The 16,302-nt window shown below is 46.1% G+C and overlaps 1 protein-coding gene across 1 annotated transcript in view; it reads left to right on the forward strand.

Annotated features, from left to right (window-relative positions):
* The window catches only part of TCOF1 (treacle ribosome biogenesis factor 1), a 40,300-nt gene extending 23,999 nt beyond the window's left edge, over positions 1 to 16,301 (forward strand). The window contains exons 12-18 of the mRNA XM_077924615.1: positions 703 to 994; positions 2,234 to 2,322; positions 6,313 to 6,520; positions 9,194 to 9,709; positions 12,654 to 12,721; positions 14,766 to 14,799; positions 15,740 to 16,301. Of these exons, the coding sequence (XP_077780741.1) occupies positions 703 to 994; positions 2,234 to 2,322; positions 6,313 to 6,520; positions 9,194 to 9,709; positions 12,654 to 12,721; positions 14,766 to 14,795 (1,203 nt within the window). The 3' untranslated portion in view covers positions 14,796 to 14,799; positions 15,740 to 16,301. The remainder of the gene's footprint in view (positions 1 to 702; positions 995 to 2,233; positions 2,323 to 6,312; positions 6,521 to 9,193; positions 9,710 to 12,653; positions 12,722 to 14,765; positions 14,800 to 15,739) is intronic.
* The last annotated feature ends 1 nt before the right edge of the window (position 16,302 follows it).

Consider the following 16,302-nt stretch of genomic DNA (forward strand, 5'->3'; position numbering starts at 1 on the left):
GAATCCATTCTGCTGCACAGAATCAAAGAGTGCAGCTGTACTAGTGGCTCAGACTTCAGGTGTGAAGCTGCCTGGTCCCCAGCACTAATGACACCTTTCCCTTCTCAATAGCTTCTTGAGGCAGTGGTGATACTAGTGTCATAAGTGACTGTCATTGTCCATAGGCACTTTGGTAGGGCTGCTTTACTTCTCTCTGGCATGGATTTCCCTTGCCTCCCTCCCATCACCTCTGATCTTTCTTAAGTGATAGCACTTTACTGCCAATTATGTAAATTCTTTTCTTTTGTTTATTGCAACATTTATATCCCACCCATCTAGTATAAACATGCCACTTGGGTGGCCCAAAACCTATACAAATTACAAATCCATTAAAAAAAGTATTAAAATTACAAAAGAAACAGAGATCAGTCATTTTATCTTCCGATACCAGCGTTGGGAGTTGTTAATATAATAATGTGCTTTTTTAAAACAAAAAATAAAGATCAACTACTTGAGCTTCATTGTTGCTGGCCTTCTAAGAAAATACCCAGTGAAGATTTGCATTGTTCATGCATGATAGGTGGCAATAGAAACAAGAATGTTTGAACCTGCTTTCTTTAGGCATAAGAATAGTCTGTTAATTCCAAGAATGGTTGGTTGTGAAGTCTGCACCCTCTTCTTTTAACTTCTAATGGACATTTCTGATTTTGTATCTTCCTGCAGCCCCCCATTCACCCCTTTTTTCTGCCGAAAGCAGTAAAAACAGCTGCTCCTCCAGGGAAGCGTGCACAGGCCGGCTCTAGTACACCCAACTCTGTTTCCACCAAGTGCCAAGGCCCTGCTGCAGTAACAACGGGGAAGGTGGAGCAGAGCTCCTCCAAGAAGCCTAAACTAAGCCAGGCTCTGCCTGATAAACCCGATGGGATCCCTAAGCACAAGGAGAGTTCTGGAAGCAGCAGTTCCTCGGATAGCGAGGAGGAGGCATTGACAACCGCCAAGCAGATCCCACAGCCTGGTAAGAGATAAGATGGGGGGGGGGGGATTCTAGTCACCTTTGAATGTGGCAAGCACAGTGAAGAGATGCAACAAGATATCAGTGCCCCTGTGAGAAGCTGAGAAGGATCCTAGCCTATTCATGGCATATTTACAAAGGGTGTTTAGCCATCTGAAAGCCACAGCCTCTCACCTGGAATCTTGGATGTTGAGGGGCTAGGCATTAGGGGTGCACCATGTATCCCAAGACTGAGCCAGGGAAATAGGTGATGAGGCTAAGCCATGACTCCAGTTAATCCTCCCCACCCTCAGTGGCTATTTCACAGTAGAAATTCGATAGATGATAGATAGATAGATAGATAGATAGATAGATAGATAGATAGATATAGATAGATGATAGATAGATAGATAGATAGATAGATAGATAGATAGATAGATAGATGATGATAGATAGATAGATAGATAGATAGATAGATAGATAGATAGATAGATAGATAGATAGATGATAGATAGATAGATGATAGATAGATAGATAGATAGATAGATAGATAGATAGATGATGATGATAGATATAGATAGATAGATAGATAGATAGATAGATAGATAGATAGATGATAGATAGCACAATTGGCCAAGTCTCAATGGGAGAAATTCCTTGGTTATATCTTCATTTTGTCTTATTACAAGGGCACTAGAGAAGAACTTTATGGTTTTCCTTCTCACAGTGTTTTCTTGATCTCACAAGGAGATTTTCTTGTTTGTTTTTTTAATTTAAAAAATTGCCCTCAAAGAAAGCCTAAGTATGCCGAACCTTCTTTAGGAGACTAGTTCTAGGCGCGAGATGTGGAGCACTGTAGAATTTGGCACAATTCCTTTAGGAAATGTGGCCCCTAAGTGGGCTGCCTGTGGTAATTCAAGTAGTCTTGAAAGTGGTCTGCCTCTTCGCTGGGCCCAAGGGTCACGTAGCTCTTGTCCCAATAACTCCCTCACTTGCCTACCTTGGGGGGAAAACGAAAAGTAAGGAAAGTTTGGTATTCCTATAGCACAGCTGAAGCAACCCCAGTGGCCATCACCTAAACTTCTATGTACCCTTTGCAGCGACTACCTTGGCAAAGTTGGGATGGGCAAACTCTGTGGGTAAAAGTTCATAAGGCTCTTGGGTTGGCACTGTCTCCACAGTTAGATGCTCTTTGTGTCACAACAGTTTTGCAGCAGTAGAAGTCTCACAGATGGCAGTTTTCCCTCTTTCTTTCTCTTTTAGCAAGCATACCACAGAAACAAGGAGTGGGGGGGAAGCCAGAGAGCTCATCTGAAGCGACCAGCAGTGATGAAGACCAGGAGGCTTCGCAGGTATTGCTTCCGTGGGGGGCTGCATGCTGAGAAGACGGCTCTTAACACTGGCACACATTCCACTGGGCTGCATTTGATGTTTTGTCTTAATGGTGCATGTCTGCCCAAAGGATTTTTCAAGATGGATGGTAGTACTATAAGGCTTGGCCTCATAGCTATAAGTGATGCCAGCAAGGTGTGGACTTCACCATTCAGCTGCATGGTTATCTGCTATTAACACCATACAGACCGGAGTTTTGCTCACTTCAGCAGTCTTGGGCCTGGGGATCAGTCTTGAACCCCATCTGGAGACACAATAGCCCTGTCTCACAGTTTCATAAGGGAAGACTGCAGTGAGCAAGAAGGGCATTTTACTGGTCTTGTAAATGCATCAGATGTTAAGTGTGATTGGTAAAAAATAGTTCTTACAGCTGCTTACTCAAGCCTGGTGAAGGAAGGTCTCCCCTCTCTGCAAGCTGGTGAGGGAGGCATGCAACTAGACAAGAAATGTAAGTTTATATTAGTGCAGGACAAATGGGTTCAACATTTATTGATCTGGTATCATGACCAAAATGATAATTTTTTTTAAAATGTTTCCAATTTAATGTAAAACAAAAAGAAAGAAGAAGCTGCTTTAAGGATAATTTGTTGTTTCAGGACATAGTTACAGTATTCAGGAACAGCACTTGGGGTCTGTAGTGACCCCCAGTCTTAAGTTGGACCTGATATCATAAGCCCGTGATAAGATGCACTGTTTTCTTGAACTTAAAGTGGCTTTTAAAATAATGATATTTAAACCTCCTTATGCCCATAATATAAAGTTAGTTTGTTTAAATGAGGGTTTTCACCATACTGATATTATCTGGATGCCTAAAGTTTTGGCATTTCAGGGGGTTTTTCTTACCCTTTCAGTCTGACCCAGTGGTTTTGTGAGGTGGTTTTATTTTGTTTGTAAATGACAAAATGTGCTCCTTCATTGTAAGATAAGTGCATGGGGTATGAAAGGGAAGAGATTGGGGGTGAGGGAGGCATGCAACTAGATAAGAAATGTAAGGTTATATTAGTGCAGGACAAATGGGTTCAACATTTATTGTACGTTTTATATTAAAAATTGGTATTGACATTACTCATAAGAAAACTGAGAATAGGAATAGGTTCAGCAAAGGTGTCGTCATCTTAAATGCACCTGCTGAATGGAATGAGAGGTGCTTCCTGGAAGTAGAATCTTGATTATATCTGTGTCTGACCTCATGTTCACCTGCCCTGCCTGATTAAGGGAGAGGTCCAGGGTGAAACTGCAGGGCTATGCAACGGTTAAACAAGGGGAGCTGTGTTAGGCAAACGGCAGCAATTCTTTATTTGCAATTTAAGCCATGTCTAAGCTATAAAATGTCCTTTTATGAGCAGCATATCGTATGAGCTGTACATCTGCAACGCATTAGACTTGCATGTGAGCCTGGGAGTGTGGTAATGGTCAGCAGCCTCCCCTAGGCGTGCTTAACAGGGAGAGAACAGAGAAGCAAATTTACTGCGTGTGTTGTAAACCCATAAAATACTGGCATAAATGCTCTCTCTCTCCCCCGCTGCCTCCCAATAGGGGGAATGGAAGCATTGGACAGGTTTTTCTGTCTCTGTGCCTTTCTCCAGCTATGCTTTCTCCAGAGCCTGTGAGCTGCTTCCTTGCTTCTACCTTCACTGGGGCAGGCAGGGGCGGGACTCGTCATGTGTTTTTCTTCACGGGCTCATAAGAGGCAGAAAATGGGGCTGTGAAGGAGGAGATGACCTGGGCTTGCTCGTGGAATTTGTAGCATCATTGTAAAGTTCTGTATCAGCATTTCAAGACCTACGAATCTACAACATGCTTTTCTCAGATCAGGAGCCAGAGTTAGAGGAAGCAAGATCATGTCTCTAGGCAGTGGCATGTGGTGACATTTGTAGGGGAACAGTTACAGCCAGTTGCCTTGGGAAATTACACCGGTAGATAGTACCCAGCATTTTTGAGAATAGTTTCAGGCTCCACCCAACTGTCGGCATTCAGTGGAGCTGCTTTTACAGCATTCAATGTGTGTCCAGTATTTGGCAGGGGAAAGTATTAGAATAGAGCAATCATACCTTCCTAGCACTTAATCATTTGATAATTTTTTTTAAAGCCATGCATATCCTACACACAACGATCCTCCACCCCTAGATCCTCCTATCCCCTTACTCTAGAATGGCCTTGAACAGGCAGCAGTCACTTGAGAAGGTGCCACTTTGCACATGTTCAGAGGCATCAACTTTCACCACCCTTTTCTACTGACAACAGTAGAACTTAATGGTTTAAGTAGTAGGATTCAGCTTGTTATGAGCAGAACTCTACTGATAAAGCAAATTTCTGAACATGTCAGCCTCTGCAAGTCATTTTGTCATTCCAGTGGGTCCTAATTGTCACAAACAATTACATACCATCCTTTGGGTATAAATCTTCTTCTGCAGAATGAATGGGTTTGAGCATCGCCAATTTTAGATACATATACATACTCTGCAAACAGCTGGGGCAAGGTGGAGGTGAGTGTAGACAGTACAGAGCTAGAGGGGCCACCAGTCAGCTTCATATAATCAGGCCGCTCTGGTGAGACACGCCCTCAGATCTGCCATGCAAGGAGTGCAGCCCTCTGGCTTGCCTAGAGTGGACTAAAGAAGAGCCTCAAGAAGTAGGGTTGGTGGAAGGAGGAGAGAGAAGGAAGGGTTTCTTCCAGAAATGAAGCACTGAGGTTTGTGTGTGTGTAATTTTACCAGAATAATGGGGAGCTAAGCTAATCCCTCTAGTCCACAGACTGCATGCCACTGGATCATCTCAGAAGCTTGGGGGAGGGGGGAGATGCTAGATCCTTTTGGAGGCACATTTTTTGTGATGATGGTGCAGATGATCCCGGGTCCCAGCGGGCTTAAGGCTAGTCATAACTCTACCTGAAAGCTTAATTCACTAGTATGTCCTTGTACATAGCACCCCCACCTCCCTGCAAAACTTTTCCCTCCTCCTGCAGGAATGAGCAACCTAATTGGAGAAAGGTCCATAATTCAAGGGTTGAGCATCTGCTTTGCATGCAGAAAGTCCCAAATTCAATCCAGCCTGCAACCCTGGAGAGCTGCTGTATAGACCAGGAGGAGCCAACCCGGTATCCTCTAGATGGTGCTGGACTACAACTCCATCATCTCTGGCCACTGGCCATGGGACCTGGGGCTGATGAGAACAGGAATCCAATGACCCCTGGTCTAGGCTCAGCTGAGCCAGATGGACCCAATGGACCCAAAGGCTTATGTTCCTGTTGTCTTCTCAAGGGCAGATGGGGTTCGTCAACCTGGGAAGGTAGCCCAACTAGGAGAAGGAAAACTCTGATCCTAAACCCCTGGGAGAAGAAAGGGCTAAGGAGTAAACTACACAAATCTGGAATGGAGTCTCTAAGACAGTTGGATGGAGCCTTATATGCCTCCTTCCAGCAACTCCTGCAGCCAAGCTGGTGCCAAGCATACTGCTCTGCTTTCCTTTGGACAACATCAGTGAGGTTGAGAGTGGGGTCTTGCTATCTGGGCAGTTCAGTTCTTCATACACACAGCCCAGGCTTATGCCTCGGGGAAGTCACTTCAGTGCTGCTAACGCAGCAGTTGCACTTCACCCCCGGAGACACACTCCATTGTCTCTCGAGACAGGCGGATGGCAACATGGCATTGTCTTCTCAACCTGCCCTGACAATTCCTTGTCATGCTCTTCCCACCTTCCACCAATGCTCTGATGCCTCATTAAAATTAAGAGAAACAGAGGTTGAAGAACCACATTCCTGGATTCTCACCTGTCAATATTGCAGCAGGACTATGAAAAAGTATCCAGTTAAGTGGCTACCCGGTGGTGATTTGTAAGGTACCACTTCCATGTTCTTCAGCTTGAAGACGGATAGCAGCATCCCTCAATAAGTTCCAGTTCCTAACTTGTGTATGTGTTCTCTCTCCTCCCCACCCCCTGCCCTCCTCTAGTCCCTCTTAAAGGGCTTCGTGGGCCCTATAAAGACCCCGCTGCCCACTCTGCCAAAGGGTGCCGCTCCTGCGCTATCCAAACAGAGTTCCAGAAAAGCTGCCTCTGCTCTTCGTGGTCCTCCCATCAGCATGGCTTCTGGCGACAGCTCTTCCAGTGACAGTAGTGACTCGGACGCCGATGCTAAGGAAAAAGTTGGGCAGAAGACAGGTTAGTCATGGAGGGTGAATCCTTACAGGAGGGCTGGAGGAGAGGAATGTTCAAGTAAACCAGTCATGATGTGATATGGGCACAGGTGTACTTGTCCCAACCGCCTGAGAACTCTCGTATTCAGCACAAAGTGAGGAGGTCCCCATTTCTCAGCTTGGGGGGGGGGGTGGACAGGAGGAGGGGTTCAAGCAATGAGTCTCAGCTGCTGCTTTTGCCTCCTCCCAAACTCAGTGTGGCATGAAACTTCTGAGATCTTCTGAGGGAGGAGGGAGAGGGTATAGCAGCCACAGATTTCTGCATGGACATATTTAGTGACTCTCCTCAGGTGGGTGGGGACAGTATTTTGCACTGAAGGGTTAACCCCGTGCAGTGTGTCTGTTCTTAGCTTGCATGCCATAACCGTAGCATCACCCTTAAGGTCAAGATGGCAGCTGTGTTCTAAAGTGTGGCGTAGCGTTTGTTTCTTTTTCTTTAGGACAGGAATGGGGAACGAAACGAGGGCAGCAAGCCAGATTGTTACCTTCCCCCACCACCCTGGACTGCCTACCTGTCAATCACCTTGACAGCACAGTATCATTAGATACTGCCTGCGCGGCTCTTGGCAGAGAGCTTTGCAAGGGGCTTAGAAAGACCCAGCAACTGCTTTCCTGCCCTTTCACCTGAGCCAGGACTTCACCTGCCCTACACTGTAACATTAGGTGTAGGGGCTGGTACCCATGGCTTGGCCAAAATAGGCCTGTGTGCCAAGTGATGCCTGTAAGCTGGAAGTGCTCCCCCGCCCTGCCACTTTAGGGAAGCAGCTAGTCCACTTCTGCTCATCTTCTCAGTTAAGTGTCTGGGGTGGTGGCAGACATTTTTACAATGGGGGTCTGTGTCACGTGAGATTTCTAGCTCTTTTAACATCCCTAGGCTTAGGTAATTTAGGGGGCTCTGCCCTGTTTTTGACCGAAAAGGTGGTTTTCAGAAGCAAGTGGGGGGGAAATCTCTTCTAAAAAGCTTAAAAAAATAGCACTTTGGAGTCATGGTATCTGAAGTGCAAGGCTTCCATTTGTGTCCTGGGATTCTGTAAATTTCTGTGACCAAGAACATGAATCCTTAAAATAAGGGCTAGTCAGCATGAGCAAGTCTTCTGCTGCCACCTGTTGGACATCCGTCAGGAACACATCAGGCGTGCTTTTTGTGTGTGTGTGGTCTTAGGAATCCCTTGGGCAGGACACCTGAAGGGAATAACTGATAGGTGTTGGATTTGTGGATCATTCCCCAGGGTTACTAGTGAGAGTAAGTGTGTCCTTCTACCTTTCTTCTTTCTGACTGCTTTCTTAAATTGTTATATGGCCAGCTAAATGAGCAAACTGTCACACAACGTAGCTGCTAAAATAAGAAAAAGACACACTTTATTTCTTGCTGAAAGCTGGCAAAACATGGGCTGCAGGACACTGTTGCTGACTGGGTTTGGACGCTATGATAAACTCTGGGTTTCTTCTGATGGCAGTAAGCCTAGGCAACCTCTGTCTTCTTTGGATTTGTTCACCCTCATCCAGTCCATTAGCGATGAAAGGCATCATTTTAGAACTAAGGCAGCTTCCTTGGATTAGGCCTGGGCGATATATCAGTATGAGGGGCAGACCGCGATGGCAGTTTCACTCAGCGGTATATTGCTGGTGAAACCACCTCCTTCCGAGTCCTTCTGCTGCCAGCGCCAAGGGAGAAACAAGCTGCAGCTGGAGGCAGAGGGACTCAGAAGGCTGCGGTTTCACCAGCGATACACCGCTGAGTGAAACCGCCATCGTCTGCCTTCATACCAGCAGAGGGAGAGACAAGCTGCATCACCGAGGTGCCATACAGCTTGTTCCTCCCTCTTCCTCTTTAAACTGCTTGGCTGAGGAGTGCGCCACTGCCCTCGCCACCAGCAGAAGCAGGATCGGGGCTGCTCAGCTGCTCATAACATTTCCCCCTTGAAGGGGGGCGGCTGTTGTGCCCCCTCAAGGGAGAAGTTCAAAAGACCCCCCACTTCGCCTCTGGCTTTTGGGAGCCAGCTGCAGGGTGTGGGCTTTTTTAGACACTCCTGAGCAGCAGGCTGGGGCCAGCTGAATTGGCCCCAGCCTGCAAGGCACTGGGGTTGAAAGTGCCTCAGCTCCGGCAGTGAGAGTGGAGGCAGTTTCACCCCACGCCTTGCCAGCAGGAGCTGATGCAGCTTGTTTCAACATTGCCAAACCGCAATGTTTGGTGGGTGATAAATCGCAATGTTGAAAACCCAACATTGCCCAGCCCTACCTTGGATTTAGGCGGAAAGGAGACATAGAGCTGGGTGTCATCAGCATAGCGGTAACACAGAAGCCCGAAACCCTGGATGATATCTCCCAGCAGTTTAATGTAAATGTTAAATAGCATGGGGGACAGAACCCTGAGGGACCACAGGCCAAAGGCTAAGGCTTCAAAGAGTCCCCCAGCACCACTTTCTGGCTTCGCCCCTCCATACGTTGGGCCTTTTTCTCCTGCTGTTAAACATTCAACGAGAAGCTTGGTTACTAATTTGGTGCATGGCCTGATTTACCTCCCATGAGCCGCAGTGCTTTGGAAGTAGGAGGCATTGGAGAGGCATAAGCTTCTCGGCAGCTAGTAAGGCTGTCAAGAGCACTTGAGTCATTCTCTCTTTCAATTATGTTTCCACAGAGATTGGCCCATTACCCTCTTCCGGAAAGGAAGTGGCAAAGACCAAGGGGGCCGCAGCAAGGAAAAAAGGAGCGGGAAGCGTCGGCTCCAAAGCCGCCTCTGCAAAGAAAGCTGCCACAAAGGCCCAGAGCAACGGCAGCACCAAAAGGAAACCTGCAGGGCAGTTGCCACTCACCCTGCAGGCCAGCACTCAAACCGCACAAGTTGGCTCAGAGGAGGCCGCAGCCCAAGCTCCTGGCGCAGCTGCCCAGGGAGAGCCCCAAGCCACCCCTGTTGCGGCAGTCAAGCGTCCCAAAGCAACCAAATCTTCCAAGGCTGGGGCAAAAGAGAAGCCGTCCAAGAAGCGAAAGCTGGCAGCTGGGGATGCTGGCCTGGGCGAGCCGAAGGGAAAGAAGCTGAAAGCAAAGAGTGGCGTAGAGGTGCCGAAAAAGCTGAAGAAGAAGAAGAAAGACAAGTCTTCAACCGGCAGCGAAACACCAAAGAAAAAAGGCAGCAAAGAGAAGAAAGCTGATAAGAGTAAGAGCATCACACACACACACACACACACACACACACACACACACACACACACACACATACACACACACACCATACAATCCCAGGTGTCCCTTGCCCTATTCAGCACACTCTGCTGCCCCCAGATGGGCTCGTGTGGTATTGCTAGCTGGCAAGAAAGCTTAGTGTGCATTTGTGTTAGTAAGCAAAGGATGCAAGATTTCAGACCAGCAGGTTTCTCTGCAGAGGACCGTCTGTTCAGTGGGCTTTGGTTAGGCTTCTGTTATCCCTGACCACTGACCATGCTAACCTAGGCTGATGGGAGTCAGGAGTCCAGCGAATCTGGAGGTCACCAGGCTGCGGCTGCCTGCCCTTCTCTACCCTTCTGCCAAGCTACGCAGAAGGCTGACTCTGAATCCTGTGTTCAGAGAGTCTCGAAAAACACAATCCCAACTTTTCATCCTTCTGTTTCCCCTAAGCCTGTGTGTGGGTCTCCTGTTGTTGTGGATGCACCCAGTTGATGCAGTCTCTATTCAGGTGTTCTGCTTCTGTGTCAAATGGCGGGGGCAGTGCTGTGTCACAGATGCTGAGTAGTCCTTCCACGTGGTGCCCGTCCAAGCATCTGCAGGGAAGATAGGGGGCTTTCATGTGTGGAGCTGCGCGCAGCCTCCTTACAGACACCAGCCCTGTACAATGTCAGGGGAAAGAGCTACTCTGGGTTTTGATTTAATGCAGAAGTAGAGCATCTGAATAGGGCCTGCTGTTGTATTGTCCCTATTTTGTTCCGTTACGTTGCATAGTAAGCTGCTTTGGTGGTGGTTTAACAGAAAAAGCAGGGTGTGAAAAATAAATCTCAAACTTAGGACCAGCTTGATGTGCCTAAGGTAAAGGTAAAGGGACCCCTGACCATTAGGTCCAGTCGTGGCCGACTCTGGGGTTGCGGCGCTCATCTCGCTTTATTGGCCGAGGGAGCCGGTGTACAGCTTCCGGATCATGTGCCTTATCCTCATATAAATTGGTCCATCAGGCTGGGCTCCCTTTGCTTTGCAATGCTGCCTCCCAAACAATGCAGTCGTGTGGCTGGAGTTTCTTTGCTGCCAGTGAATAAGCTGTCTGCTTTACTCATCAAAGCTCTTCCTACTTAAGGCCGTGCCTGTGCTTGTAAGGGATTTCTGCCGTGCAATTTGGAGCAGCAAAGACCATTTTCTGCAAATGCAGGAAAGGGCAGAAGCCATATGCATGTATGTCCCATAAGAAGGGCAGCCCTTGCTGTTGTGGTGTTTTTGCACATTCCACTTGTGTGCATGCACTCTCACTCCCAGCTCTATTCCCCCCCATTTTGCTGGTCCTGGCAAGGCAGGGGGAGGAGGAGAAATCTCCGCTATTAAATGGCCAGGCATCTTGTGGCCCCACTGAGCTAGGGAACAGCCTTCTGTCCTGTATAGGAAAGGGTCTGTTTTTAAAAACAAATGGAAAAGTACCATCCCAGTTCCATGCATAGATTCACGGGAGGAATGAAATTCAGTTTCAAGGGCTGCTAGTTCTTGTGACATTTAGCAGTAATTGAGCAAGCCGTGGATATATGTGCTGATGACTCTACAGTATTAAAGCTGCCTTTAAGTGCTGAGAGCTGCTGTTACCACACAGAGAGGGTGGGGAGAGGATGGCTGTTAATCATTCTCTGTTAAAAGAGCAGCTCCAGCCTGTGTGAGGCTCCTGCTAAGATTTGGTACATTCCTGTTGCTAGTATATTTCCATAGTAATTTCTCTCTCGCTTTGCTGCTGCCTCACACAGGGAAAGACTGTCCCAGCCCTCCTCCAGCAGAGGATGAGAAAGGGCAATGGAATAGATGGGAGGGGAGATTTCTGACAAAGCTGAGTTACAGCTATATTGTTGGGGAAGGATGAGGCTCTGACTTAACATACGGTATATAGCTTTTGGAAAAATCAGCTATGCACGGATATATACATATGGCTGTGTTGATCCAGGCACTGGGCAAATGAATCACTAATGCAAAAAAGAATGGGGTGTCTGATACCTGTGCAAGGAATGTCTTCAGTTTCTCCCTCTATAAACCAGAGACACGACTGGAAAGTCATTTAATATATAAAGGCTGGATGTTTGTGGCTTATTTTGCACATTCCCAAAGAGCAAGATGATCACCAGCCTTTGCAAACCCCCCATTGGCAACGCTGAGATTCTGAAAAGTTCTCACAAATTCTTGTGTAAATACCATTTTAGTGGTTTTGCAGTAAGAAACTGCATCCGAGATCCTTCCCATGTAGCCTGTACATTCTAATATACAGAGATTGCCTAAGTATATTGCTTTTGTTGTGCAGAATGCAGTATACGCCAAACACTTCCCTCCAGTTGCTGGGTCACTCTGGCCTGAACTTCATTTGTTTTTTCGCTAGTGACGGAGGGCACCCTGAGCCACAAGTTCCGAGGACACTGTGTTTCTGTTGTAGCTCCACTAGCCCTGCTAAATGGGGGCTTGTGTGCTGTGTGCCATGCCTGTGGTGTGATCCCACTTGCTGCATTACTGCCCATAACAAGGGTCATTGTGAATGATGGAAACCCTTGTATAGGGACTCTCCTTGCCAAAGAGGATTCATCTGTAATGGGAAAGTGCTTTCTCTAAAATAAGAACATGCCTTTGTTCCCCCCTTCCCCAGTCTTTCCCAACCTACAATTCCCATCAGCCTCAACCAGCATGGCCAAAGGTCAGGGGTGATGAGAGTTGCCTTCTTATGCTGTTACCTAAATGTAGTTCTTTTCTTAACCTAGGAAATGATCCCACATAGCTGAATGAGATTGCTTCAGGACTGAAGAGCTTGTTCTTCCACAGCCTCCCCTGTTTATGGAGAGCCAAGGAGACCTTGATTACACTGGCTAATAATTTGTCTGACCTCAAGATTAAAAAAAACAGGTTCTTATTTTTTTTCTTGCATAATTGTTTTATAGAGAAAAAGAAGAGCAAAAAGCTGGAGTCTCTTACCGCAGATGGATCAAAGAAGAAGAAGAAAAAGAAGGTAACAGGACACTAGAGAACTTTTTGGGATGGGTAAACCTGTCTGTAAGCACTTGAACTTAATGGGGCTTGCTTCTGAGTAGACTTATACAGGATTGCTCCCTCTGTGTTAGGTTGTTTGCATTTGAAAAGGCTCCAGGACTATGTTGTTTTTCCAAAACCAGGTGTGACTGCAGCCTAGAATACTTACGCAATTTGGTCTACATATTTCCAAAGTTGCTAGGAGACAGCCTTGTCAGAGGCATTCCTTAGCTTAAGGATTATATGCAGGGGGTGTAGAAACAACAAACCCGTATCAATGATGCAAATACAGGATTAAAGAATGGAGGTGACACCCCGCCCCATGTTAACAGTCTTGTCGGTCTTCTTAAATTTTGTTTTAGTGGAGTGGCTTTATTTCCACCTATTTCCTTGTATCCATGAGAAGGAAGACCTATTGTCCATCTTACTGTACAGCTTGAAAACACTCTGAAAGTGAATCTTTCAGCTCAGTTTCTCTTTCCCCACCCTAGTTATGTGTGTTTAGGGAAATTTTAACACTGGGGCACATTCACACGTGCATCCCTCACTCCCAAACACAGTCATACCTTGGATCCTGAATGCCTTGTGAGTCAAACGTTTTGGCTCCCAAACGCTGCAAACCCAGGAGTGTTCCGGTTTGCGAACTTTCTTTGGAACCCGAACGTCCGACGCAGCTTCTTCGGCTTCCAATTGACTGCAGGAGCTTCCTGCAGCCAATCAGAAGCCGTGCCTTAGTTTCCGAATGTTTTGGAAGTCGGACTTCCGGAACAGATTCTGTTCAGCTTCTGAGGTACGACTGTATATATGTACACATATACACATACAGGTGGATGCATATATTGTCCATAACTATATTGTGTCCCTTGTGAGTGCTGTGAGGAGCTTTTCACTTTGCTTATCTTGGAGTTTTTAACAAAAGTCAAGTACAATGGGATACAGTGCTGTCTGCACATTGGGTTCATTTACTTTGTCCAAAATCAAATTATTCAGCTAGTTTCAGATAACTTGTCCTTGCCACATGAGTGAAAGACTGCCAATACTCTATTTCAGTAACTAGCTTTTTACTATTTTGCCGTATTCAAATCCGCGGTACATTCTAATACTGTAAGATGCGGTGCTGGCATGTGACGCCGCTCATAGGAAACTTGCATTGCAAGAAACTTTGCTTCCTCCTAAACTTCATTACCTTTAGGTTACGTGGCTGTGGGATGCATTTATCGCTCATGAAGCAATCCCTTTAAAAAAGAGGTGGGGGGGAATCAGGGCTTTCCCAAGACATTTTGCCACTTGATGGCATCCCCTCCTCCCAATTCCATCTATAGAAGCCAGTCTGTTTGGCAGCTGGGGATTTCTTCAACACAGGTGGCAGGGTGGCTTTCTCCACTATACCTGAGAGCAGCAGACTAGTTTAAGGGTCTTGAGGTGGGTGGTGTGACACACACACAGTTCTGTTCAGCCTTGCATAGCAGTAGTTTTTCTTTTGTTTGGTTGTCTGGAATATGGCCTAAAAGCTAAACTAGGCTGTGAGGTGAAAGCCAGGCTAGAGCTACTTAATTTGTCTGACAGGATGGTATGAGTTATTGTGCTTCAACTGTTGCCCAGACTCTCCAGAATATGGGCCTGAACCGAGCACTTTGCCCTGAGCTAACATAATTTCTTCAAGGGAGTCTGAAATTTCCGTTAGTTCAAACGAGCTTGAGATTGACACCCTTCCCACCCACCCCAGAATTAAGTTTTGCACCGGAGCACTAAAGTTTTGAGATGCCCTTTCCCAGCATGCTTTGTGTTTCTTAAACGGAGAATTAAGTCTTATTTTGCCAGCATTTGAGATTGGGAGCAGGAAAGATGGTTGCATGCGTGGCTGAGCCTAGAAAGAAGTAGAAGGACCTGTTTCACCATCTGAAACTGGGTCTGTGTTCTCTGTACTGTGAAGGGAGCCAAGGACGTTGGAGGCAGTGCCAGTTCTTGGGGCGGTGGGGGCGTAAAAACAACAACAGACCTAAATTGTTCTGGATTTCTTTCAGAAAACTGGTGATCTTGAGGGAGCAGCATGAGCCGGTAAGTATCTTTTTAAAGTACTCTGCCAATTAGTTCATGTCAACTTGGCAAATTCCAATGGCTCTCTTTCTCTGGCTAGAGCCTTTTGCTTAGGAAATACTCTCATTCAAGGCAGCTGGCATGGGCTTAGCCAGGATTCCTGTTTAGGGGGGCAGAACCTCAGTGAAGTATTTTTATTGATTTCTGGGAGGGCACCTGTGCCTTGCACACACACACACACACACACACACACACACACACACACCCCGGCAGCTGGGACTATTCCTTCCAGGATCACTTTTAGTTTAGAGGTATACGAAGATGATTCTGTTCTAGGTTTTTGGGTTGTTTTTAATTGCATTTTTAATTTATGGCTTTAAATGCCTATCAAGAGCATAAACCAGATTTCCCCAACCTGGCACTCTCCGGATGTTTTTGGGCTCCCAACTCCCATCAGCCCCAGTCAGTTTTGCCAATGGCCAGACTTTATGGGAATTGTCCAGACATCTGGAGGGCACTAGGGTTGGGGAAACAGGCATAAAGCCACTTAGAACTCCGATAAGGATTTAACGCAGTTCCGTAGCGATAGCAGTTTTATAGTGGGTTAGGCTCTCAATGAGAATTGGCATTAAAAATGTGTGCTCTGAAGGAGGTTTATTTTGGAATGTGTCAGGCCTGAAATAAATCGTATCTTCAAGTACCTTGAGTTCTTTCATCTTCTTTCCTCCTCTGCAAAAGTCAAATAGCTCTAGGGTGGAGCTGGGTCATTGGTGTTTTCTGGTGGTTGGTAGGAGTGATAGTACCTCATTAACACAAGGGTGAGAAAAGATGCTTGTGGTGCATTTGAAAAATTATTTTCCTATTCATTGACAAATCTGTCATTGGTAGAATTTCCCTCCTTTGCAGTAGTTTTTATTTTTATTTTTAATGTGTTCTTTCTCTCTCTCTCCCTTTCCTGTAGTGGCTTAAAGCACGAAGTAAAGAATAAAAATATGCTGGGAGCATTCAAGGGAAAGAAACTGTTTGTTTATATTTTTAAAGAAAAGAAAATGGGAATGTCAAAGACTTGATTCCAGTATTTATAACGATTTTTAACTGTGACTTTTAGAGCTAAGCATTGCTAACAGTTGATCTGGCTATTTGCTTGGGAATAAGACATGCCCCGATTGCTTGGCCAATGGAGAAGATGCAGCTACTGTAACTGACGGAATGTGAGGAAGACAAACACCTTTGATTAGTCAATCCTGAATCCAGCAATTACTTTTACGGCTATCTCTACTTCCTCCTTCACCCAATCCCAACCCTTAAGAGTTATATTTTTTAAAGGAAAAGATCGCCTCCCCCTCTTTTCATACTACGTTAAAGGAAGAAGTTTGATGTCTCTGCAATGTCCATCCAGAAATTGTGTTCAATATGTACAAAACCCTGTTGATTCTAGGTTGGCTTTTTCTCTTGTACTTTTCTCTCCCTCTCTTTCTTTTTTTAAATAATAGTATACAATAAAACCATAGTAACTGGGAAAAG

Source organism: Podarcis muralis, chromosome 2, assembly GCF_964188315.1.
Source record: "Podarcis muralis chromosome 2, rPodMur119.hap1.1, whole genome shotgun sequence".
NCBI lineage: Eukaryota > Metazoa > Chordata > Lepidosauria > Squamata > Lacertidae > Podarcis > Podarcis muralis.